Source organism: Sceloporus undulatus, chromosome 2 (assembly GCF_019175285.1).
Source record: "Sceloporus undulatus isolate JIND9_A2432 ecotype Alabama chromosome 2, SceUnd_v1.1, whole genome shotgun sequence".
NCBI lineage: Eukaryota > Metazoa > Chordata > Lepidosauria > Squamata > Phrynosomatidae > Sceloporus > Sceloporus undulatus.
In genome coordinates, this window is record NC_056523.1 from 90,329,476 (window position 1) to 90,352,516 (window position 23,041).

General features: G+C 45.0%; 2 protein-coding genes and 1 pseudogene across 3 annotated transcripts; 1 reads left to right on the forward strand and 2 right to left on the reverse strand.

The window, feature by feature from the left end:
• Positions 1-211: 211 nt before the first annotated feature.
• LOC121924480 lies at positions 212-347 on the reverse strand (annotated as a pseudogene).
• Positions 348-6,316: 5,969 nt separating this feature from the next.
• Positions 6,317-10,353, forward strand: ARHGEF39 (Rho guanine nucleotide exchange factor 39). Its single transcript, XM_042451303.1, has 9 exons — positions 6,317-6,514; positions 6,597-6,691; positions 6,861-6,981; positions 7,221-7,339; positions 7,576-7,646; positions 7,842-7,976; positions 8,782-9,011; positions 9,262-9,350; positions 9,700-10,353. The coding sequence occupies exons 1-9, from the start codon at positions 6,413-6,415 to the stop codon at positions 9,734-9,736; spliced, it is 999 nt and encodes a 332-aa protein (XP_042307237.1). The 5' UTR covers positions 6,317-6,412; the 3' UTR covers positions 9,737-10,353.
• A 733-nt stretch (positions 10,354-11,086) lies between these two features.
• On the reverse strand, positions 11,087-22,314 carry LOC121922195 (platelet-derived growth factor receptor-like protein). 2 transcript variants are annotated; one of them, XM_042451302.1, is made up of 6 exons: positions 22,130-22,314; positions 19,825-20,173; positions 18,507-18,604; positions 17,075-17,368; positions 15,536-15,675; positions 11,087-11,661 (listed from the first exon to the last, which is right to left on the reverse strand). In XM_042451302.1, exons 1-6 carry the CDS (start codon positions 22,182-22,184, stop codon positions 11,440-11,442), a joined length of 1,158 nt encoding a protein of 385 aa, XP_042307236.1. In that variant the 5' UTR covers positions 22,185-22,314; the 3' UTR covers positions 11,087-11,439. The 2 variants fall into 2 exon arrangements, with proteins under 2 accessions (XP_042307236.1, XP_042307234.1); XM_042451300.1 differs by having other exon boundaries at positions 18,453-18,604.
• Between the last annotated feature and the right edge of the window lie 727 nt (positions 22,315-23,041).

A 23,041-nucleotide genomic window follows, 5' to 3' on the forward strand; every position in this document is an offset into this window, starting at 1 on the left:
GGTCTTACATGCATTTGATAAAATAGTTATTTCAAATAAGAGTTCAGTTGCAACAGATCCCAAAACATTCAGCTTGTTTTAGGCCACCCCTGTCCCCATAGTATTAACGACGGCGAAATCAAAAGACCAACAAGGATTCAAACAGCTTTCAGAACGGTGTATTTCATTGGATTGTTTCAAGTGGCCCTCCCTTCCTTTTTTCAACTGTCCCAAATTACTACCACAAATTATGCAGTTGAGTTTCCCACATTTGGGGAAATCACAGGGGTCAGCACCCCGGAGTGCAATGGATAGCCTCACCTGGAAAATCACCTTTGATCATGGTGTCTCCCCTGCCAGGTAAGTATATCCATGGCTTTTTCATTCAGTGAAGGAATAACTGCAAGTAATTCCACAAGAGAACTCAGCAAGAAATGCACCCATCAAAACAATTGCAAGTACATTGGTTGGTACACATTCTACTGTCCGCTGTTTGAAAGATCTAAGTGAAAATGTAGCAAAGACAAATGCAATTTTGTTGTGTGTGTGTTTGAGAGAGAGAGGGAGAGAGAGAATATGAAGGAATGGGTAAGAATGACACCTAACCAGGAGGTAGTATGATACAATTTTGTATGAAAAGGTTGAATAAGGAAGTAGATATATTTTTCACAGCACTGTCTATGTTTTTGCATAGGTCAAAGTTAAATTCCGATGTATTGGCCATACCAGCTGCAAAAATGACATCGTGCACACATTTCCTGAGACAGAAACACATCACCTGGTCAGATATTGGCAACAATAGTGTATGACTTACAAGCTGAAGACTGGAAGGAGAAATGAAACAGCTGTCTTCCTCCTGTCACAACAGATCATGGGATACTTTACTCTTCCAAAATGGCAGCCCGACCATGCATGGTTGAATGAAACGTATAACTGTATAGACATAGCCCTGGCTTTTGACGGGGGGTAGTTTGGAAATATGAAGGTGAAGCAGTTTGAAGGGCAAGCCAAAGATGGGTGATGCATTGAGATGTGAACCCCCCCCCAAAAAAAAATAGAAAAAGAATTTTTGTCCATTGTTTTCCGAATCATGCTAAAATAAAATATCCATAATTGATTTTCTTCCCTTTTTTCAATTATTCTTGGCTTTTTTTCTGCCCCCCCCCCCCATTTCCCCCTGCTGCATCATTCAGATTTTATAACACTAGTCAAAATGCTAATCCAGACATGGGAGGAGGGATGGGATGTTGCACATCAGCTCACTGAAATACCAGTCACACCTGTCCCAGATTGGGCGTACTAGACCTAGAGAAGAACAGGTGCCACAGAACCTAGGCAACTGAGGTAGGGCAAAAAACATGAAAAAAAATTACCAATAGTGAAGAAGTGTAAAGAAAATAAGATAAGTGATATCTTCAGAAAAACAGAGGTATCTTCGGGAGGAAAAAATGTAGTTTTAAAACTACCTACCACCCTTTTAAGCTATTAGAAATAACACCATCCTGTTTCATCTGAGAAGGTGAGAAAAGGTCACATAACAGGTCGTATAATCCGAACAATAAATAGCATATGGAAAGGTGTTATACATTTGCACATGTGTGTATCTGTCACTCTAATAGCTGGATGGGCTATGGCATGTGAGGACAGGTGCAGGCCCCAAGGCAGATCAACCTCAACTCCTGTAGCCACCTTTTTCTGGCAACACCCCCCCCCAAAAAACCCTGTATTTCTTCTCCTAAAACCCACCCTTAAAAGAGCTGGCGGCCTGCAAAAGCAAAAGAACTTCTGACACTGGGGTTTCCCCCCCTCCATTTCTGGCAGTCCATGCAGTCCCGAAGATAATTGTTTCTGAGGGCCACCAAAGTTGCCCATCCCTTGTTCTAACCTATCTTATTCTGGGCATTCATTCTTTCTGCCTAAGCATTGTTATGTTAACCACCCCCAGTGTATCCGACTCATGACAACCCCATGAATGAGACCCCTCCAAGTCCTCCTGTTCTGTTCCAAAAATGTGTGAAAAATGAAATTCTAATTCTTCCAGGAAAAACCACATTGCCAGTTCCAGGAGAACAACTCTGTGGCTTTCTGCACCCTCCATCCCAAAGAAACAACTTCCATGCCATGCAATATCTGTGGCCTGTTTGTACACAGATCTCATAGACCCTGACCTGGTCCCTTAAAAAACTTAAGATGGGTGAGTTGGAAGAAGAGGATGAATTTTCTGGGTTTGGGAAGAAATCATACTTTATACTAATAGGTTTTTGTGGGGTTTTTTGGCCTATGTGACTATGTTTTAGAATGTTCTAGAACATGGCCACATAGCCCTGAAAAACACACAAAAAATATGGATGCTGGCCATGAAAGCCTTTGCCATCACATACTTTATTACTGTTTGTTTGCTACTATTATAAAGTTCATCTATGGGTCTGAACAGACAGGCCGAAATAAAGCTGCTTTGGGTAGGGTTGCCATAAACCCGGCGGCCCCCGTGCCATTCACGGTTTCGGGGAGCCCCTCCCGGTCACGGTCCGTTTGCCCCCACCCGTCCTTGTTCCCGGTTTGGGGGGTCCGCTCCGGCCATTGCCCTGCGCTAATAAGGCCGCAACGCGCCCCACCACCTCCTCCTGCTCTTCCTGGAGTGGTTGGGACTGTGGGCAGCGCCAACCCACCTCCTCCTCCAGCTCCGCTTCCTCCTCCCTCAGCAAGCAGTCGCAACCGCTGCCGCCGCCACCGCACCGCGCCTCCTGCGCCAAGGCCCAGGGCTTTCCTGCCCGCCCGCGCAGGGGCTCTCAAGCAGGAGCGTCGTCCCTGCTTTGGCCAGCCAGCCAATGGCCGGCTGGCCAAAGGGGACGGGTCCTTGGCGCGCGCTGCCCAGGCCTCAGCAAGGGCCAGCGGCAGCGGCGCGCCGCCTGACCTACTTGCCACTCGCGCGCCGCCTCGCTTCCCACCCGCGCGCGCTGCCGCGCTCCTTTCCACGCGCCGCGCCTGCGCCAAACTGTAAAAAGTAGGAGGGGAACCAAAGGAGGGGGAAGCAGAGGAGGAGGAAGGAGCCGAGGAAGGGTTCCTTAAGGGCAATAGGGGCAGAAGGAGGAGAGAAAAGCGATCAGTGGTCTACCTTGCTTTTTTTTTGGTTTTAAATGTTTTTATAAAACATGAAATAGTATTTAATTTATTAATTTTCTATTATTCGGTTTTATAATAATTATACTTATTTTTTATTTAGTTTTCTTTTTATATCTTATGATTTTTACCTTGTTTTATTTTATTATTTTATTATTTCTTGCTTTTATTTTATTAATTTTTTATTATTCTTGTTTTATATTTTATTATTTTTTATATATTTCTTGGTTTTATTTTAATTTTTTCTTTTTCTTTTTATTTTTTATTAATTTTTATGAATTCTTATGTTTTTATTTATGATTCTGTATTTCATGGTTTTTTTTATTAAATTAATTATTGTTTTATATTTTTATTATATTCATTTTATTCTTCTTATTTTTTAGTTATATTGCTTTTTTAATATTTCTTGTTTGTTATCTGTTATTAATTTATTTTTTTTCTTTTTTTTTATTATTGTCGTTTTTTATATTTATTAATCTATACTTTTTCTATATTTCATTTTTAAATATACACCCCGTCTTGATTTGTATTTTTTTGTCTAGGAAAATGGCAAATCCTCCATTTTGATCATCCTCGAAACAGCATTTATATTAACATTTTTAAAAATCATCAATTTTTTTCGCGTGCCTCCATTTTTATAAAATCATGTCCTACATTTGAAGACGTTGTCCACATTGTCCTACATTTGTCCTGTTTGGAGTCTGGCTTATGCAACCCTAGCTTGGGTCACTTTGGAGGTATGCTGTTTTAATGCTGCATGCTTCCTAAGAGGCTGGAACCACGCCAAAGCTACGCTCCAGCCCAAAGAACTGTAGCACAGCTTGGCGCAGCTTCTGGGCCTCTTAAGATGCATGTGCATTTAAAAACGCATACCTCCAAAGGACCCGAGCAGCTTATTTTGGCCTATGTGTTTGGGTCCTATCTTGACATGTGCATGGTAAGATACTTTATTACAGTGTATTCCTGTCCTAATTAAAACGATGATAATTGTTGTCTTCAAGTCATTTTTGACTTACAACACTCAGTGCTAGTGAATCTTGGAAATTGTAGTTTATTGTGGCACCAGGGCCTCTGACATGGAAGGCTAATGTGTCACAAAACTACAGTTCCCAGAATCCTAACATTGAGCCAGAGTAGGTAAAGCAGTCCCAAACTGGTCTTGTGAGATTTTAGTGGTTAAGATGCTAATTCGATGAGCGAAGATCGAAAGTTGGCAGTTTGAGGCCCAAGTGTTGCATGACGGGTGGAGCTCCTGATCACTAGTCCCTCTTTCTGCCAACCTAGCAGTTCGAAAGCATACAAAATAGGTATCACTTTGCAGTGGGAAGGTAACAGTGTTCAGTGCAGTTATGCTGGCCACATGGCCACCAGAGCAATCCCCCAACAGTGCTGGCTCTTCAACTTAGAAACATGGATGAGCACCTCCCACTACAGTCAGTTACGACAAGACATCCATTGCAAGGGACTACCTTTACTTTTACCTTTATTCATAACAATAATATTTATTTCTTATCCGCTTCTCCCTATGGATCGAAGCAGGAAACAACAGACCAACAAATGCACTACATTAGTTAAAATGCACATACCAGTTAAAATACACACATCACTTAAAAAACAAAATAAGAAACATAGATAGGACAGCAATCCACAAAATTAATCATTTAAAATGTACAATTTAAAAAACATCTGGATAGTCCTTCTAGAAGACACTCGTCTTTAATACAATGCATTCAGCCCTTGAATCTCCTCCGGCAGGTTGTTCTTTAGACTAGGGGGCAGCTGATAATACAGTTTGAGACCATTTTAACATAGCTTCATGCTATGGGATTCTAGGATTTCTAGGTTTGTGAGAGATGTAGCCTTCCCTGTCAGAGAGGTCTGGTGCCAGAACAAACTACAACTCCCAGGATTCCATAGGATGGAGCCATGGCAGTTAAAGTGGTGTCAAACTGCATTATTTCTGCAGTGCAGATGTGACTTTTGACACTGAAGTCAGCCTTTCAGAACTCTGATTTGAGAACTGAGGCTTAGGATACACGTGTTTCAAAAAAGACGCACTATTCCTCACAACAACCCTGAAAGGTAGGGCAATATTACCATTCTGCTTGGGGAATGGCTTTCAAATGGTTGTCTTTGTGGATGCCTTGTACTGTACTTGGAATATAGGAGGCGATCTTATATTCCATGTGTGCAGTAGGACAGTTCTGGGCAACTGTGCTCTGAGACGAGGCACTCGTTTTCACCCATGTGGACCTCATTGGGTTGGACAGGAATGGATGGCATGATGACTTCCAGCTTCACTTTTGGCCTATTTTTGATGAACTGGGGTTGGTGATGTCCCAAGAGGTAAAATTAAGAACAACTGTCCCATTTGGAGGTAGTTTTGTGTCACTTGGGGGCAAAAAAGTATATCACCTAACTTTTTTTAAGGATCTGGGAGGTTTGGAGTGTATCCTGAGGGGTCTGAGAGTCTACCAAACAAAAACAGGGACAAGTGCATCAAGCAGTTCAAACAGTTATTCTCTTAGAAGTGGTTGTTGTGTGCCTTCCCTTCATTTCCAACTTATGGAGGAGACCCAAAGGTGAACCTCTCCGGGGGTTTTCTTGTTCAGGCTGAGAGAGTGTGACTTGCCTGAGGTCACCATCCAGTGAGGTTTTATGGCCAAGAAGGGCTTTGAACCCTGGTCTCCAACAAGGAAACCAGGCTGGCTCCCACTGTGTTAAAAGCACTAGAGGGGCATGGAAATGGCGTGCTTTGGGGGAAAGGGACATTTCCAGACTCTGGAGCACAGGAGGCAAAGGCAGGAAGCCCAGTTCCCCGGGATTAGAGCCCTGGACTGCCTCGCTGCTAGGAGGAATACAGGATCCAGACGGCCCCTCCCTGAGGGAAGTACTAATAGTCTCTCTCTATTCTGGGAGGGAGGGATTGTGATTTTGCACCCCGGTTCAAGAAGAAGACTATTGACCATCTGGAGCAGGTCTAGGAGGAGGAGGGAGGGTCTCTTCCAGCTCTAGTCCATCCCCTGGAGCATGGCAGGATGGGGCTGGGCTGGATGGCCCTTAATGGGTCCCCTTCCAAGTCCCGGAGCCTGTGCTCCTCTCAGCCAGAGGCGGGGCTCGGGGTCGGTTGCGCTCCCCTGGCAAGGCCAGAAGGAAGGAAGGAAGGAAGGACCCTCCCTCTCCTCTCAGGCCCAGGGCGGAAGGGGCGGCGCTGGGCGGCCGTTTGAAGGCGCGGCGGGAGGACGAGGCAGAGCCGGGCGGAGAGCTGGCGTCCTTCGCTGCCGTCGGGGGCTCTGGGCTGGGCCTGGGGGGGATGAGCGGGGCGGAGGCGTGGGCCGGGCGCAGGGCCCGGGCGGCGGCGGCGCTGCTGGAGACGGAGGAGGCTTACCTGGCGCAGCTGGAGGCCCTGGGGCAGGTGAGGGGGCCAGGAGGGCCAGGAGGGGAGGGGTGGCGGGTGGCGGGGCTCCCCGGCTGAAGCCCTCTCTCCCTCCGGGCAGCACTTCGGGACTCTGTCGGCGGCCAAGGGGATCCTGCGGCCGGAGGCCAGGGAGACCCTCTTCGGCCCCTGGGAGGCCCTCCGCCCCGCCAGCCGGTAAGGAAGGGGGAAGGGCAGGGAAGGGAAGCGCCCTCCGGCCCCAGGGAGAGGGCAGAAGTGGGGGCTCTGGGGGCCAGGGGAGAGGAGAGGGCTGCTGGGGCCCCTGGGCCTCCAAGGCAAGAGGGGGCTAGAAGAAAGCCCTTTTGCTGGCCTCTGCTCCCTGCAGGGCGCTGCTGGGCCTCCTGGAGAGGGGCCTCCTGGGCCCCGGGCTGGAGGGCTTCCGTGCCCACCTTCCGCTCTACGTCTCCTACGCCGAGAAGCTGCCTCAGGCCAGAGAGACCCTGCGGGTAAGAGCCTCGCTCCCTCCTGCTGCCAGCCTTGCTCTGTCCAGAAGCCCAGAGGGCCCCCTCCTGCCCAGCAGCCCCCGCCCAAATGGGCGCCTGGGGAAGGGTCCTGCCACCCCCCCCCCCCGCCTATCTGGGGCCACTGGGGGCTGCTTGCCCAGTCCTTAGCTCAGGTGGCAGAGGGAGGGGAATGGCATGGCCCCCTCCAGTCTGCCCTTAGCCTCCGCCTCTTGTACCCACAGAGACAGGTGAGGAAGAACAAGGCCTTCTCCCGCTTCAAGAAACTCCAGGAGTCCCGGCCGGAGTTTGGGGGCCTCTGCCTGGAAGAGCTGCTCCTTCTGCCACTGCAGAGGCTCCGCCAGTAAGTGCCCCCCTGTGCCAATGCAGGACTCCTGCCCTGCCTGCTTTGGGCCTGGTCTTGAAGGGTCAGTGGTGTCCCCATTGTCCAGGGCCATTGTCTAGCAAATTGGCTCCGGCAGTCCTGAGGGGTGTGTTGGCAGGAATGGGCAGTTGGGCTCCTCCAGTTGGTACAGGGGACTGAAGGACAAGCGGGTGTCTCTGATGTGTGGCCCCATACGCCTCTCTTCTGCTGGGCAGGTACAGACACCTCCTGCAAGATTTGGTGGAGAACACCCCGACAAAGAGCTCAGAGGCTGAGCAGCTGAGAGGTGGGATTGCATTGCTCTTGACCCATTGGGAACAGCCTGCAGCATGAGCAGTGGGTCTCTGGGCCATCTCACCCCCAAGGCCCATGGCATTTGCCCTCTCCTGCCCCCCTGCCACACAGCTGCAGGCCCCACCCTGGCCATCCTTGCGCCCAGCACCTTGACCAGAGGTGCCACCATGATCTCCATTCTCCACAGAGGCACTGAGGTCCATCGAAGAGGCCTTTCACCAAGTCCAAGAGATTACTCACTTCCATGAGAACGTGGGACACCTGAGTCGGATCCAGAAGCTGCTGCTGCTCAAAGGACAGAAGACTAAAGTGATGCTGCCAGGTAGGATGCAGCTGCATTGGGCACAGGTAGGGAGAGCCTAACAGTAGTCCTCCCCCAAACTCTCTGCTCCCTTGTGTGACTGGAAACCAAGTGGGGTCAGCCCTGGCTTGTCCTCAGATCAGAGACCACCTGGAGGGAACACAAAGGGTCTTTGGAGAGGGCTGGCAAAGAGAGAGCCCTGCTTGGAGAGGCCTAGTGGCCACAGTGGGCTAGGGAAACCCCCAAGGGCCTTCTCAGAGCAGGGGCAGCTTCCTGTACAATGCAGGGGACACAGAAAGCAGGGCAGGGACTGTGCTGACCATTGATTCTTCCCGCATTCACCTTCCCCATGGCGTCCCGCTTGGAGATCTTTATCTTCAACTGGCAAGGTGGGATTGTGGCAAGCAGACTTGTCCAGAAAGAGTGGGCCTCCTGGAGGGTGGGGGGTGGGTGACCCAGAGGGGACATTCCTTCTGAACGCATGACCATTGTTGGAGTGTCTCTGGCCCTCCCTGCCTCTGGGGACGCATGTGGTGCTGGTGGCACAGAAACCTTTGCCAGCCTTGGTAGCTTCAACCCTCTCTGGGAAAGCAGTCCTGTCACATGTTAGTGGCCTTCATAAACTGATCCAGTCTACAGGGGCCACCCTTAAAGTTAGTTTGGAAAACTCACCCTGGGAAGGGATTCCTGCTACTGCCACCCCCAACGAGTGTGGTTGTGCTGGGACCCCTGAGGTTTTGTGCAGGTGCATCCCTCCACCAGCCCCCACAAGGGACGTGGTTGTCACACAGTCAAGGTCTGACTTGGGTCTCCTCCACCTCTTCAGGGCGGTGGTACCTCCGGGAGGGCTGGCTGACGGTGGTGCCTGACAAGGGTGAGGCCCTACAGCACAGGATGTTCTTCCTCTTCTCTGATGCCTTGCTGATGACCAAGCCTTACCACCCTCTCCACCCCTGGAATGCCCACAAGCTGGCCTGCCAGGAGGTCTTCCAGCTCCAGCAGTGCTTGGTGGAGAAGATCTTTGGTCACACCCAGAGCCATGGGGGGCTCCTCAGTGTGAGTCTCTCGATCCCCTCCCTACTGCCCCTTGGTAAGGGATCTGTTGGACAGTGTTGCGGGGGGGAGGGGGGCAGATTCTCTTGGCAGGATGCCCTCCTGTTTTCCTGGCACCAAGAGAAGTAAGTTCTTAGGAAGATGGGTGCGAGAATTAAGGCTGCCTGTGCCATTTCTGTCTGCCTCCACATTGGCCCACAGAGCAGCTCTGCTACTTGGCTTGCACTTCTCCAGCCGTGTTTTGCCTTTTCAGCTATCCTTCCCACACAAGAAGTTACTGCTGATGTCCCATGATCAGGAGGACTTGAACAAATGGCACCAGAGTCTGACGGCTGCTATCAGGTAGGCAACACCCCCTGCCCCTCAGTTGAGTTGTCCCTTCCTTCCTTCCCCAGGGCACTCAGGGTGGTAGGCATGGGGCTGGGTCACATCTTACCTTTCACAACTATCTCATGAGGTAGATGAGGCTGAGGAACCATGACTGGGCCAAGATTGCCCAGGAAGCAGCATGGCCACATATGGGTGTGAATCTGGGCTCTGTAGCATGGCAGGTAGCACTGTTCCATGATGCCAGTAGCACACTTTTGCCAGCGCAGGGGTGCAGCACAAGGGGGGGGGGTGTCTGTTCTGCTGGCATCCTCCGGAGGGATGGTTTGCCTCTTCAGCGACAGCTTTTCCTCTTCATTGGCAGGCGACTCCAACTTCTCTCCAGGCCACTGAACCACTAAGACTGCCCACCCACCTTCCCATGCGGCACAGAGACCCAGCCAGATGCCACAGGTGTTATCCCTTGGGCTCCAACCTCCTAAACAGAATATCAGTGGAGGCAAGTCTTCAATGCAGAGCCTGGAAGAATGCGGAAGCCACCCTCTGCTTTCTCACCAGTAGGAGTTGATATGGCCAGTGGCCATGCTAGGTGAAGAAATCTGGGTGTTGAAGTCTCCCCAAATATTTTTTCAAGTCTATTCTACCTCTATATATTTATCTACCTATCCATCTATTTATCATTAGTATCTTTAGAGATGATGGAAGAGACCAATGCAAATCATGTAAATGAAAACCTTTTGCTAGTCCTGCAGTTATTCCTCTCAGCCATAGAGATAGAGAATGAACTATCGATGTTGATTCCAGGTCCTCTATGTGGATCAATTTGATAATCGAGTTCCCTAATGATGTGCTGATAGTGCTCTGGCATGACCGAAGCTCAAGAGTATGCAACTGACAAACGTAGCTCATGGCTAAAGAATTCTTCTATTTCCCATCTGGTTTAGTCAGTTTGTCTACAAAGGACTCAATGGACATCAGATAATACCAGGAAATGATTTTAATAAAAATGTTAAAATAATACAGTTTCAAATGGCTTTCAATACTTTGATGCCTCCTCTCCTAATTTGACACCCACCTATGTACACATCAACTCTTAGGATTTTATGATTCTATGACTTAATACTCCAGGTTCTGAACATAGTTTGATTTCAAAACAATGTCAAAAACAAAGCGTGAAAGTACTGATTAGCAAGTTGATATTTCATGTTATTGGCATAGAACTGACGAGTAACAATTTTTAAAATGTGACTTCAAAATCATAGGACTGGAGCATGGCTTTGGCGTGGCTTCCGGACTCTTAGGACACATGTATCATTTAAACAGCATACCTCCAAAGTGACCTGAAGTAGCTTTATTCTGGCCTGTCTGTATGGGGCCATAGTTTCCAAATTCGCCATGATGGATAGGGGTGCTAGGAGTTGTAGTCCCAAACAAAGCATTTCCAAGTTCTGCAATATCTTGGCAAAGCTACTGAATATTTGAATTTGAATAATTTGATATTAATCTTCCACAATATATCCTGGGGGGGTGCCTTTGTCTCAGCTTGGGGAAAAGCAAGAGCTTACTATTTTAATAAGTAGCTAAACTCCAATCCACACTGCAGAAATAATTCACCTTGAGATCACTTTAACTGCCCTGGCTCAATGCTGGGGAATTCTAGGAAGGGTCATTTTGTGAGGCATTTAGCCTTCTGTCACAGAAAGCTCTGGGGCCACAACAAACTCCACTTCTCAGCATTCCTTAGCACTGAGCCAGAGCCATTAAAATGGTGTCAAAGTGGATTGTTTTGGCAGTGTGTTTGGGACCTAAGAAGGCATTAAGTGTAACTACACAGAAGACAACTCTTCAGGTTGCCAGACTGAAAATCTAAGAGGGCTTCTGTACCTTTAATTGATATGTAGAAGGGAGAATTTCCACACGTGCTTCTTGTTACCTAGTTGCATGACAAGCAACATCTGCTGAAATTCCTTCTTTTACACAACCATGAAAGGTATAGGAGCCCTTTCTAGTCTGCATTCTGGCAGCCCCATCCTTTTGCTTATGACAGCAGCTTTTTAGCTTTGGGATTTCCAAGTATAGCTGGGACTTTCAGCCGCACAGGTGGCTACCCAGTTTTTGCCTTCCTTGGGGCCAGGGTGGTTTGAAGCAAGTGAATCTGAGTAGACACTGTGGTGGTGCCCTGGAGATTTTCTGCAGTGCAGCTGTACAGCCCATCATCCACAGCACGAGCTTCATCAATATAAAGGATGCTTTCAGACTCCTGCTGCACTTGCCCGCCCTGTCGTACCAGGTCTGTACGTTCACGGACATACGGTGGTCTCCCGATCTGAAAATGAGAGAAGATATTCTTTGAGAAAGCACTTTTCCTTAACAACTATGACAGAGTGCACAATAGCCAGTGTGCTGGTCCACATGCAGCTGTGGAGAGAGGAGCCTGAGTAATGTCCAACATCAGAGACAACAATGCAATCCTTGTGACAGCTACCTGGCCAAAACATAGTTCTCTGACAGTCTTTTGGTTCTCTCAAAGGTTAGATGGTTGCAAGAGTGCTGTGATGGGCCACAGCCCCTCCTCTCTCCAGAAGCACTAAATGTCATTGGTACCAACAGTACAGTAGAAGAAGAAAGGCAAAATGGAGATGCTTCCAAACATTGCACGTGCATACACACCCGACCTTGCTCTGAGTCCTCTTCTCCTGTGACTCTATAAAAGCAAGTGCATGTCTGGAATTTAGGGAGTCAAGAAGCTATGAACAGATACACCAGTGTTGCTGAGCCACCATTGTCTAGGGCTGATAGGAACTGGAATTTAACATCTGGAAGACCACAGGTTTCTAGATGTTTCCAATACCAAGGCAATACTATTAGCCAGCCTGCACTCCATTGAAAAACACACCAAACTATCCATCCATCCATCCACTGTATCCATAGGGTGAATGACACAGCACACTCTGTACCTCTATCTTTCTTTTTCTTTCTAAAAAGATAGCCATATTAATCTGAAAATGTTAGTCCAAATGCATCTGATGAAGTAGGCACAAGTCTATGAAAGCTCATGCTACCAACTTTTTTCCAGTTAGTCTCAAAGGTGTTACAAGATCCTCTTTCTATCCATGGCGTGGTAAGACTGCCAATTCTAGGGTTAGGGACCGCACAGCAACCGCATGGTCCCTAACCGTGCCAGCAGCGCAGTAATCGCAGCGTCCCATGTACATAGACACCGCCATTATGTAACAAACACATAGTGTCCACATGTCACACCGTGCCAGTTACATCACAAGTACGCCATTAACGCACTCGCAATGTAACTATGGCAGCGCAAAAAGAACCAGGTTTTTCTGGGTTCTTTTTACTTTGGAGTGACGGCATATGGTTTGGGGGCTGCGCCATCCCTCCAGAGTAAAAACAGGTGCGGGCAGGCCACTGTTTCTCAGCAGTCTGTACTGCGCCTATGTATCCACCCAACCCACCAAATTTATAACCTGTCCTCTCCTTACAAATAATGCTCAAGAAGCTAACAACAATAAAATATAAAATACAAAATTATAATGAAAACATAGGTGCAAATCAAAAGGAACTATCTAGAATTTAAAAAGAAATAACACCCATCTTTAATACTACTCAGCAAAAACTCAAAACTTAAAAAAAAAAGTGGAAGTCAACAAAAATGGGGCTAGCTTGGCTTCCTGTGTCATGGCATTCCAGAATCTGGGACAAGCAGAGGGGCCCCTCCTGAAGATTTTAAAATGCAGACAGCTTGGAGAAGGAACCTAAGAATGATTTTTTTCAAAGCATCCTGATGTCCAGTTGTAAAGGGTCACATCTGATCCATCTGAGGAAATGGATTATAATCCAGGAAAGGTCATGCTAAAATAAATTTCTTATTCTAGATCTTACTCTTGCCCCTTTTTGTACTTTATGTCTCTTCTTAAAACAATGGCTGCATATACACATCAGGATTAATGCAGTTTGACACTGCTTTAACTGTCATGGCTCAGTGCTATTCAATTCCGGGATTTTTTTCATTTTGTGAAATATTTAGCCTTCTCTATCAGAAAGCTCTGATGCCATTACAAACTACAAATCCCAGGATTCCATAGGATGGAATGACAGTTAAAGCAGCATCAAACTGCCTTATTTCTGCAGTGTGGCCACAGTTAGTGTGTCATCAAAGTCCTATATGGCTTGGGTCCAGGTTATTTGAAGGACTGTATCTCCCTTTATGAGCCCATTACAGCTCTACAAATGTCCAGAGAGGCCCTTTGCTCTGTCCCACCATTTGTTCATGCTCAATTGGTGAGAGCAAAGGAGAGGGCTTTCTTGGTGGTTGCACTCAGACTTTGGAACACTTTTAAGTTTATCACATGGGGCTTAAACCGCTCCTCAGCGCGTTCTAACGGGGGCGAGCGGAGGCGCGCACGGAACGCAATGGGCACCGGATGGGGCCCAAAACGCGACTTTATTGCATGGGGGTACGCCGCCGCCGCGCATTCCCATTGCGTCCCAATTCGGTTCCAGAGGGCGCCATTTCTGGGGACGCTTTGAAACAGTTCCCAGAAATGGTGCCCTCTGGAACCGAATTGGGACGCGATGGGAACGCGCGGCGGCGGCGGCCCCCCGTGCGATAAAGTCGCGTTTTGGGCCCCATCCAGTGCCCATCGTGTTCCATGCGCACCCCCGCTCGCCCCCGTTAGAACGTGCTGAGGAGCAGTTTAAGCCCCATGCAATAAACTCTTCACATGAGTGATGCCAGGATGGCCTTATTCCTGTTCTCCTTTCTCTGGCCAGTAAAAACATTTTTATGCCATCAAGCTTTTTCAAACTGATGATGGTTGGGCTTTTACATGCTGTCCAATTCAAATTTTAAGGCTTGTATGTAGTTTTAAAAGACATTTTAATATTTTTAATTTTAATGTTTTAATTGCATGGATTGTTTAATTGTTTTTAAAACTGTATACTTTTTAATGCTTTTGTAGTTTTAAATTTGTTGTTAGCTGCCTTGTTGCCTATATTTAGAGAAAGATGGCATATAAATAAATAACAAATGACAACTAAAACAAGTAAATACTTATAAATAAAGTGCCTTAGGAAAATCACTGACTTCCTGCAGGGTGATGAGCTGCCTTAAAGAGAAACTGCTTTAAAAACAGCATTCAAAATCCCTGAAGGCTCAGTATTTTCAGTAGCAAGGGAACTCCCTTCCTAAGGAAATATGTTATTTCTCCATTATCACAGCTGTCAAGATAACCTGAAATATGTTTTTCTCTCCATTCAGTTCATATTAAGGAGCTGTGAAGTTTTACTGCTGCTTATTATAAATTTATAGATTTGCTGGGATATTTTTCATTGCCATTTGCCTGTTTCTTGTCAAATTATGGGCGAACCCTGAAAGGCAGTTTACATCATACTGGAACCTAAATGAAATAAATGTATAAAAGTGCTACATCTAGCATATTAGGATATTTAAAAAGTTGCTGTCCTCAAAAGGAACATTTTTATTACTTTCCCACAGTTTGTAGGTGCCAATGGGATCCATGGCTTTAGTCAGAAAATTATACAGGTGTTGCCTAACCCTGTGACGTGGTTGTTGGTTTATTTGTTTTTCCTTAAACGCAGCAGTTTGACTTTGGAGATTATCAGAAGGGGGACGAAATGTCCTTAGTGTGACTGCATGAAGATTTTCATAAGATGTCACATTTATCCAGACATTATCCCTTCCAGAAAGCACGATTGACCACTATCATGTGAAAGACTTTCAAACAATGTCATACTGATCCCATCATTGTCCCGTCACTGAAGAGGCATCGCTTAGCATTTTGCATTAGAGGAGTTCACGTTAATGTAATGCCACTTCAATGACGGGACAATAACCCTGCGATCTAAAAGCCTTTTTCAGGATTGCAGTCAAAGATGGGATAAGGATGGGGGAGTGATCCCGTCCTTATCCCATCCTGTATGATAATCTCCTTTGTGTTCTCCCTATGACCTTTGTCTGCAGAAGCTTCAACCCAGTTCAGCTTGGCTTTACACTCCTCCATTTGCTAGGTTCATGGGTCACAATAGTTTTTTGTTTCAGTTTCTATGGGGAAAATGCTGCAGGTCAGCAGTAGGGCAGAAGAAACCGAAAGAGCCATACTGTATGGGATAAGCCATTTCTCTTTTCTCTTGCCCATTCCTTCCCTCAGCATAACTTCACTTACTTGTTGGCCTGGATATTCCCACATGAAATCGACAGCAATCTCTGGTTCCCCAAATACGGTGCAAGTGACATTGAAATTGTCTCCAATGTGAAACGAGGCTGCTGAGGCTTGGATAGCTGGTTTGGGAACTGAGGAGGGATCTGCGGATATGAAGAGGGGGAGTCCATATGTCAGAGACCCCTTGCTTGGTTCTGTCCATATGTATTCAGAAATCAGTTGCTGTTATTGCCTTGTTGCTAAGGATGCCTTTGGTAGATGAAATCAAGGGTGGGCAGACTTGGAGCTGATGCAATTTTTCCCATTCCTCATCCAATACAAAGAAGGTGCCCAGGAAAGGGGACAGAGTTACAAAACAAGCACCCTCACAGAACAAAGCTCAGTATAGAAATTTGTTTTCCATTTCAGAACTGGGCCTTGCATATGTACCCCTTTTTATAGAATATTCCTGTTTTGCTTCAGACTTTCAGCCATATAATTTAGGGGAGAGACAAAACCCCTTTTTGTTCTTACCATTTTTAAATAATTACAGGTTGGAAATATTTGCCAGTTTACATCAATTTCCCAAGAGACCTACCTGTTGATTCTGATCTACCTTCGTCCCTACCTTCTGGTTTTGTACATCATGTACTGTGGCATGGTAAAATCCTGAATCTGGAGCACAACCCAAAAGGGACTACAGTAAAAGATGTTGTGCACAAAGTATCTCACATGTTTCCCAAACCAAAACTGTTCCTAAATGATACCCTAAAAAAGGAACTTGCCCATTGAAATGAGGCAGAATGCCAACACATTGTTGAATCAGAATAGAAATAATTCTACTCCAGAGGATAAAGTGTCACACATGGACAATATAAGAGCATCAATACTGCCTAACCTCTTTTTACAGGATCTTTAAGGTTCTGATAGGCTCTCAACCCAGTCTCCTGTTTAACTGCCATGGGTCAATTCTGGGAACTGTAGTTTTGTGAGATATATCAGAGAGAGCTCTGATGCCACAACATACTACAAATCCCAGGATTCCATAGCATTGAGCTATGGCAGTTAAAGTGTGTCTACCTGGATTATTTCTGCAATGCGGTCACAGCCTTAGAAAGCAGAGTTCCTGAAGTTATAAAACAATTATGAAAATAGTATAGTGTTGTGGAAACTCAACAAGAAGAACTCATTAAAAGTTCTCACGCATTTGAGATTAGTGTAGCGTATGCTCTGCTTCACCTTGTTTACCAACAATATTCTTGATCTTCTGATCTCCTTCCACAAATCCTTTTCCCAGTTTTATTTATCATTGTCTTTTACTTCATATTTTTCATAGCAGAGGCTATGGTCTTCCCTTTCACGGACATTGCTTTCAACATCCCACCCTACTTTGACTTGCTGCCTTCTCAGTTCCTTGCATTAATTTGCAAATTGGATCACTGTGGCATATATCCCCAGGCAAATCCTATTGTAGGAGGGAATGTGTCTACTTTGATTCTAAATGAGAGGTGTATTGGGGGAAAGAATAGGAGGGACTTACAGTTCATTTTTGTGGCAACTTACAGTTCACATAAATCAGCATATATTTTGTGGATATCTGCCTCACTCCATTCATATCTGCCATGCAGAACAGGGAGCCAGCATGGGAGGGACGTGGGTGGTGGATCGTGAACCCTCTCTTCACTTCATAGGAGATGTCTATGCCATCCACTGCAACATTCTCAGGTGGGAACTCCCGGTGCAATGTCACTTTGGCAAGTGGATTCGTCACTTGGCATGGGAGAAGAGTGGGGTGGTTTGTACGCATCTGGATCACTTCATAGTAATCTTCTGTAGGTACAAATAGCTCCTGAGGGTCTGAGGAAAAAGTAGGTTGTGGTAATAATATAGTGACATATAGCCCTGGACTCCAGGGGTGGGGAAAGTAATACAAATCTCTCCAGCCCTTTTCAGCATTCCCAATCATGAGATACAAAAAGAGTTCCATTGTCAGAATGCCTACAAGTTGCCCACCATTAATCTATAAAGACAGTACCAAGTTGAAGGTGTTCAGAATCATTGTCACCTCCACCCTTTCTAGAAAACCCACATGCACTCAATTGGCAAATAGAGCTTTTCCTGTCAACATAATGGAATGCCCTCTTTAGAACTGCCAGCACCTAAAGCCAATGGGAGCAACAAGAAGGGCAGTAATTTGTCCCCAAAAGCTTCACCAGTCCTCTTTCTTTCTTTCTTTCTTTCTTTCTTTCTTTCTTTCTTTCTTTCCTTCTCTTCTTACTCAGCAATAAAATCAGAAGTAATATTTAGTTTCTGATTTAAAGCATTTAAGGCTATTTTTCTTTGTTTTGTGAGAGACTAGTGATGTTTTGAGTGCTGTTTTGTGTGTCTTTAACTCATTTCGGACTTTTGGCAACCCTAAGGTGACGGTATTCCAGGGTATCCATTTCAGGATTTATCCAGAGGAGGCTTGTAAAAGACTAAGAGAGTGTGACTTGCCTAAGGTCCTCCAGTAGGTTTCCACAGATGAATAAGGATTCAAACCCTGGTTTCCCAGAGTTCTAGTCCAATACTCAAACTACTACCATGCTGGCTCTTAATGGATCCATTAGGAATTGTTTTTGACCAAGTTGTATGTTTTCATCCCCAGTATTTTGGGGAGCTGGAAGGAGTCTATCAGAGGCCTGGAGGTGCAAAAAGTTCCCTGGGGGCCTGTAGTTTCCTGCTTTGTTCTAGTATAACCTTCCTGAACCCAATGCATTACAAATTGTTAAATAACAACTGTCATCCTGGTCCATGCTGGTTGAGGCTAGTGGTAGTATTATATAGTCAAGAGCATCCGTTCCAGTATGCCTTGATCTCATGAATCATTGCCCAGCAATGCCTGGAGCAACTGTTCCCACTAACTAAGCAAGGTTGTCCATTAAACCAAGCAAAGCCTGACCTGTGAAGAAGATGTATGTTTTCCCCAGCTTGTCTTCTCCATTGTGACACTCACTGTCATAGCACTGGAAAGACCAACAGCTATACTCGCCAGTATCTGCAGCAGTGGAGTTGACAACAATCAGCTGACTGTGCCTCTCAAAGTGTTTGATTCTGAAAGAGAAAGAGGAAGAACAAGGCCATGCAAATTTTATGTATGTATGTGTGTGTGTATTCTGGTTTTGTCAAAGAAATATTTTCTACTGTTATCTCCTGCCAGAAACAACATGTTTCCTCAAAAGACACATGCATCATCCTGTACAACACCAAATAATGATTTGCATGCATTTGATACAAATGACTGATGTTCTGGACTTATGCAGAACTATATTGTCTGGTCCAGAATTCTGTTCCTGACAGTGGGACATGAGTGCCATAGCACCCTGTAACTTGTGCTATTCAGAGGCATTCTGGTCTTCAGCAACTGATATAAAGAAGCATCCTGTCTCTGATACTTGAAATGATATACTGTATAACCATTTAGACTAGTTTCCCTATCTGCCATGAATTTATTCAGTCACTTTTTAAAGCCTTCCAAGTTGGCAGTCCTAACCACATCTTGTGGCAGTGAATTCTTCTGTTTAGCTATGGATGAAGAAGTGGTGAATGTAATTCAAAGCAGATCAAAGGCTTCATTGGATGATCCCAATACCTAGTATTCTAAGAGGCTGCTTTTAATTCTTTTGTTGTTCAATGGGTACTGATCCATTTGTAGGCACAATTCACAGTGCTGCTTACAAAGTCCTAAACAGATTGCATCCAGACCATCTGAAAGACCATATCTCCCGATATTACCATATTCGAGTCTTCAAATCTTTGGGAGGAGCACTGACTTAATCCCACCACCTCACAGGTTTGTATGGTGTAGACATAGAAAAAGGATTTATCAGAAGATGCTCCTAGATTATTGATTATTGAAGAGTGTTTCTTTTCTTTTCTTTTCTTTCTTTCTTTTTTTTTTTTTTTGACTAGCAGGCAACAATCTTTTTATTTAAACAGACCTTCAGCTTTTAACTGGGGGGAAAGCAGGGGGGAAAGAGAAGGATATTTAATGGGTGTGCTATATCATTTATTATGGCCTTTTAACTGTTCAGTTGGGTTGGTTAATGATGATTTTAGTGTTACATATTCTTTTAACTATTTTGTTTTATTTGTTTATTTTCATTTAGCAATATTGTTTTTGCTATTTGCTATAAGCTGTGTTGGGTCCCATATTGGAAGGAAGGCAGGATATAAATTAAATAGGTTGAATTAAAATAATAATAAAAAGTATTTCTGTCCCTACTTCTGCAATTACATGCATTAAAATTGGATCTCCTACCATCAACACTCACCTGAGACGCCTGTCAGTGTCATCATCGTCCAGGTAAGGAGGATATCTCCATTTGACCATTTTTCCTTTGCAGCGCAAGTCCAGCATTTCTCTTGCCCTTAGCACCAATGTGTCAGGGACCTTCTGGAATTGCCCCTTGGCTACTGCACGGGTCAGAATAGACAGGGGTGAAGGCTGCCTTTGACTGGGAGTGACATTCATGGGCTTGGCTTGGCCTTTCTTTAGAAATTTTGATGATCCCTGTGGTACCTTTTTACCAGCTGCTCTTGAAAACTTGTTCTCTTTGGCTTTCAGCTCCTTTGTGGCCTTCTTCTCAGTAGTTTTGGAGGGCTTTTCTTTTTGGCATTCAGCTACAAAGAGACATTTTAATACATCACAGTACAGTGACATTGACCTTTACTCAAAACCCAGGAAAAGTGACTTTTGGGTGCTTCCTGGGTGATTCTGGGAATCATAGTACAAAAATGTCACTTTTCCAAGCTTTGTCTTTACTACATTTCTAAATGGACTTTTTCACACAGTGACCTATGTGCTTCCATCCCGAAAATGGATAAAGTATTGGCATCCCAGAAAAGCAAACCAACTCGCTAATGCTTATCACACACAGAGCACAACAATGGGTTAAAAGCACATTACTTATTCAAGAAAGTGGGTAGAAAGCAAATTTGGTTTTCAGACAGATGAGCACAAATCCCGTTGATAGCTTGGAAATAACTTTTTTGCGCATGCTCCAAACTGTCATTTCCACAAGTGCATACACACATATGCTCCAGAGAAGAAAGGGAAACCAGGGAGGAAAATCCTCTTTGTCGCAGAAGCTGTTTCAGAGGGAAGTAGGCTGAGGTTTCACTTTGCAAACTCCCTTAAAACCACACACATACATACACACTAGAAAAAGGATGGAGCTGGTCCATAAACCTGCCTGGTTTCAGCAAGGGCTGAAACTCCCAGATGCCCCCCTTTTCCAGCACATATCTTCCATTTCTCCCACCTACACAAGAGGAATTCCAAAACTTCCTCTCTCTCTCTGCCTTCTCCCACCAGCTGTTCCCTTAGAGGCTGCTTAGAGGTTCCATTAGAGGAGGAGACCAGCTGTGTGTGTGTGTGTATCCCTTTAAGAAAAAGGCTCCCTCCCTCTCCTGGGCACAGCAAGGGACCATGAGAACAGGGAGAATCAGGGACATGGTTTTCAAACTGCTGCAATTACGTGAAGAAAATGAATTCGTGAATGAACTGGAAATGAAAACACGGTATTTTTGCAAAAATGCTTATTTCCTGATTTACCTCACTTTCTGTTTGGATTCTAACCAGTTTGTGCACAGTGTTGTCTAAAAAGTGATTGCAAAATTGTTTCTAATGCCCTGGATGACCCTGAATTGTGACCAGTTTAACGTCGCAATTTTCCCCATGTGATAAAGGCCTAAGTATCTCTGAAAAATATGAGAAAGATGATCTATTTTTGTGTGATATTTAAAAATTCCTTAAAACGTTTAATTTTTTTTTTAAATTTTGCCTTTTAAAACATTATTTTAAAATCATCCTCTTGTCACCACTTTTATAAAGGATACAATTAACAGGGACTGAAGTATAGTTCCCTCTGGCGGCTGCTGTGAGCCAAGGGACCACTGATTACATGGAGGTCACTCTCCCTGATCTCCAGGAATATCGCCACAGGAAGGGAAGAGCAACTCAGTCCCTATTGTATGGCCCTTCAGGAATTTGCCCTGCCCATCCCATCCAAAAAAACCATTGATAATGAATTTTACAACTACACTGGGCCCTTAGTATCTGCTGGTTTTGGTTCCAAGACCTCCCATGGATACCAAAATCCATGGATACTTAAGTCCCATTAAATACAGTGGTGTAGTAAAATGGCATCCCATATATAAAATTGCAAAATCAAGGTTTGCTTTTGGGATTTTTTTTTTAATATTTTCAATCCATGGATGATTGAATCCATAGACAAAGAATCTGTGGATATGGAGGGCCAGCTGTAAGATCTGGTGCCTGGATTTGTCTTTGGGTTCTTCCTCCTCATCAATTCCTTTCCCTTTTGTATGTCTTCTCTAGATTGTAAACTTTAGAAACGCGACGATCTTAGTGCTGTCCTCACAACCACAGTTAATATACAATCTTATCAACTGTGCTAACATCGTCTTACTTGAAAATAGTAGATCAGCTAAAGTTTAGTTGTTGCTGTGACACTGATCTTAAAATAAATACGTGATTCCTGATTGCCTGGAGAAATGACACTATCGGTACTGTAGGAAAGCTGCACAGAGAACTGAGAGAAAAAAAAGACTTACCCCAAACAAAGAGGAGAAGACAGCAACTCAAAACAGCCAGTCCCTTAGAATTCATCTTGGGGGCAAACTATTAGACACACAGCTTCAAATATGTCTCCATCCACTGAAGTCAGTGTACAGATTGCAAAGTTGCTACTACTGCTGCAACTTTGCAAACAGAAAGAAGAAATCTCACACCAATGTGTTCTTTTTGGTCAGAGGAGGGAGGTAAGAAAGAGAGACTGGGACGTATACAGAATTCAGTGATTTCAAAGCAAACCCTCAGCTTGCTTCATTAAAACAAAATCTCTTTCACACATGAGTGCCGCAAGAGTTCAGGATCCCACAGCGGAGGTGAATGGGCCTATTCAGTGTGGCACTCTGCAAGATATACTTCAGGTTTTTAAAAGCAACACATTTCCAATTACAAAATATTATTGCTGAGCCCTTTTCAGATACATTAAACAGAAAACAACAGGGGGGAAAGAGAAAGCATCTAATGTTTCTCAGATTTAATAAAAAGTGCCAGGCAAGGCACTGTGTCCCTATATACCCCTGGATGTTTGAAGCAGGGATATAAAGGCAACATTTAAATATTTTTCTCCTTGCCAATTCCTTTCTCCTTTGTATGTCTTCTAGACAGTAAACTTTAGAACTGTTACTATTTTAGCGTTGTCCTCACAACCCCAATTAATGTACTAACATTGTTTTACTTGAAAATATTGGGTCACCTAGAGTTGAGAGTCTATGAGAAAGCTGTTATAATTCAAAGTTTTCAAAGACTATCCACAGTTCAGGGATCAATCTGTGTGATAAATAAATAAATAAATAAATGCAGAAATATTGTTTACTCTGCAGGAAGTATTCTCTGTGAAGAAAATGCTGTCTTCTGTGTAGCAAATGAGTTTTCTCCACAGAAAATGCTGCTTTCTC